A 2,040-nucleotide genomic window follows, 5' to 3' on the forward strand; every position below is an offset into this window, starting at 1 on the left:
GCACATACAGAACATCTGAAATGGTTTTCATACCTGAACTAGTTGAAATTACAATTGTTCCTTTTCCTTTTGCGGAAATATAGTCACCATTCCCAATTCTGACTTTTGAGAATTTAGCAGGCTTCAAATCCTTGAAAAGAGTTTTATCATATGTCATGTGGTTTGTACAACCACTATCAATCAGCCAGCATTCAGAACTACTCCTTGCTGAGAAGCATGTTGCCACAAAGATTTAATCTTCTTCATTTTGCTCTACAACATTGGCATTAGCTTCATGTTGTTGAAATTTGCCTTTGCAAATTACAGCTTCATGTCCAAGCTGATTGCACTTGTTGCACTTTGCGTCTGGTCTTCTCCAACATCTGAAGGGTGGGTGACCCATTTTGCCACAATGCTCACAAGGTGGGTAATTTTTCTTTTTACCTTTGTCTTTGCTTTGGCTGCTTTGACTACTTCCAACTTCATGATGCTTGGCTGGTAAAGCACCTTCAACCACGTGATCTTGTCTCATAAGCCTTCGCTGCTCTTGGGCCTGCAAGGCATGTAACACTCCTGCTAAGGTGATTTTGGACAGATCCTTCGTATTCTCCAAAGTAGTTATTGATGCTTCATATCTCTCTGGCACTGTAACTAGAATTTTTTCCACAATTCTAGAATCAGTGAATTCAGTGCCGAGTAATCTAACTTTGTTTGCAATAGAAAGCAACCTGTCAGAGTATTCTTTGATTGTCTCAGAATCTTTCATTCTCTGCATCTCGAATTCCCTCATCAAGTTGAGCACTTGCATGCCTCGAATCCTCTCATCCCCTGCGTATTCTTCCTTTAAATAGTCCCAAATTGCTTTTGGTGTTTTGAGAGTCATGATTCTGGTGAAGATTATTGATGAAACACCAGTAAAGAGACATGATCTTGCCTTTGCCTTCCTTGTTTTTTTCTCCTTGTGCAATTTTATTTGAGCCATGGTAGGATTGTTTGGCAGCGGAGGAATTTCGTAATCCTCTTCCACGGCTTCCCAAAGGTCCAATGCCTCCAAATAAGACTCCATTTTAACTGCCCAAAGGTCATAGTTTTCTCCATCAAAGGTGGGCGGAGCAATTTGTGAGAGACTTGCTTCACCTTCCATTTTCACAGGCCCCGTAAGAAGAATGCTGTGATACCAGTTTGTTGGTTTATGGTATAACCAGAAATATTTAGGACAGAGATATAAGAAAAATACGTAGGTGAAAGGAATGGGAATCACTCATTTTTACTTTACTGAAGCAGTATATTTATAGGATTTTAATCCATGACACTACCACATCACCACTAAACTAGGAAGTGGGATGAACAGAAACTGCCACATACCCACTAGATAAGGAAGTGGAATAACAAAAACTACTTTTCTCCTAAAGTGCAGGAACCACTAATTGACTAAAACAACAAACTGAAACAATAATAAAAAAAAACTTAATGCAGTCCAAAAGCAAATAATTAACAATTATGAAAGACGTTTCTTCTTCTTCTTTACGTTCCTTCTTCTCCTCCTCCTCTTTCTTCTTCTTCTTCTCGTTCTTCTTTGTGTTTTTCCTCCTTTTTCTTTGCGTATTTCATCTTCATCGTTGTTTTTTTATTACTGTTGTTGTTGTTGCATTTTTTTCCTCCTCTTTCTATTAATTTTTTAACATTATGTATGTTTTTTGTTCTTTGTTTGATTTTTTCTCCTAAGAAGAATTATAAGAAAACAAAATAAGAAGAAGACGAAGAAGCAGTAGAAGATGAAGAGAGGAAGAGAAAGAGTTTTGAATTATGCAGAACTTATCAGAATAAAAATACACCTAAAAATTCTTAAAATACACCCAAATATCTTCGTGTTACACCCAAATATCTTCGTGTTACATCCAAATTTGCTGCAAATACAGAAAAATATTTTCTCTAATGCTGCATTTTTTTCTTCTTCTTCTTTTTCTTATTTCTTTCTTTCTTTTAGTTAAATGAATATAAGTTCATCCTATTCTAAGTAATTTTGCAGCATTATGTCTTTCTTCTTCTTTTTTGTTTGAT

General features: G+C 36.3%; 1 protein-coding gene across 1 annotated transcript; it reads right to left on the minus strand.

The window, feature by feature from the left end:
- Positions 1-232: 232 nt before the first annotated feature.
- On the minus strand, positions 233-1,123 carry LOC140181298 (uncharacterized). The gene has a single exon (XM_072224834.1). It carries the CDS (start codon positions 1,121-1,123, stop codon positions 233-235), a length of 891 nt encoding a protein of 296 aa, XP_072080935.1.
- Positions 1,124-2,040: the final 917 nt, after the last annotated feature.

Source organism: Arachis hypogaea, chromosome 18, assembly GCF_003086295.3.
Source record: "Arachis hypogaea cultivar Tifrunner chromosome 18, arahy.Tifrunner.gnm2.J5K5, whole genome shotgun sequence".
Taxonomy (NCBI): domain Eukaryota; kingdom Viridiplantae; phylum Streptophyta; class Magnoliopsida; order Fabales; family Fabaceae; genus Arachis; species Arachis hypogaea.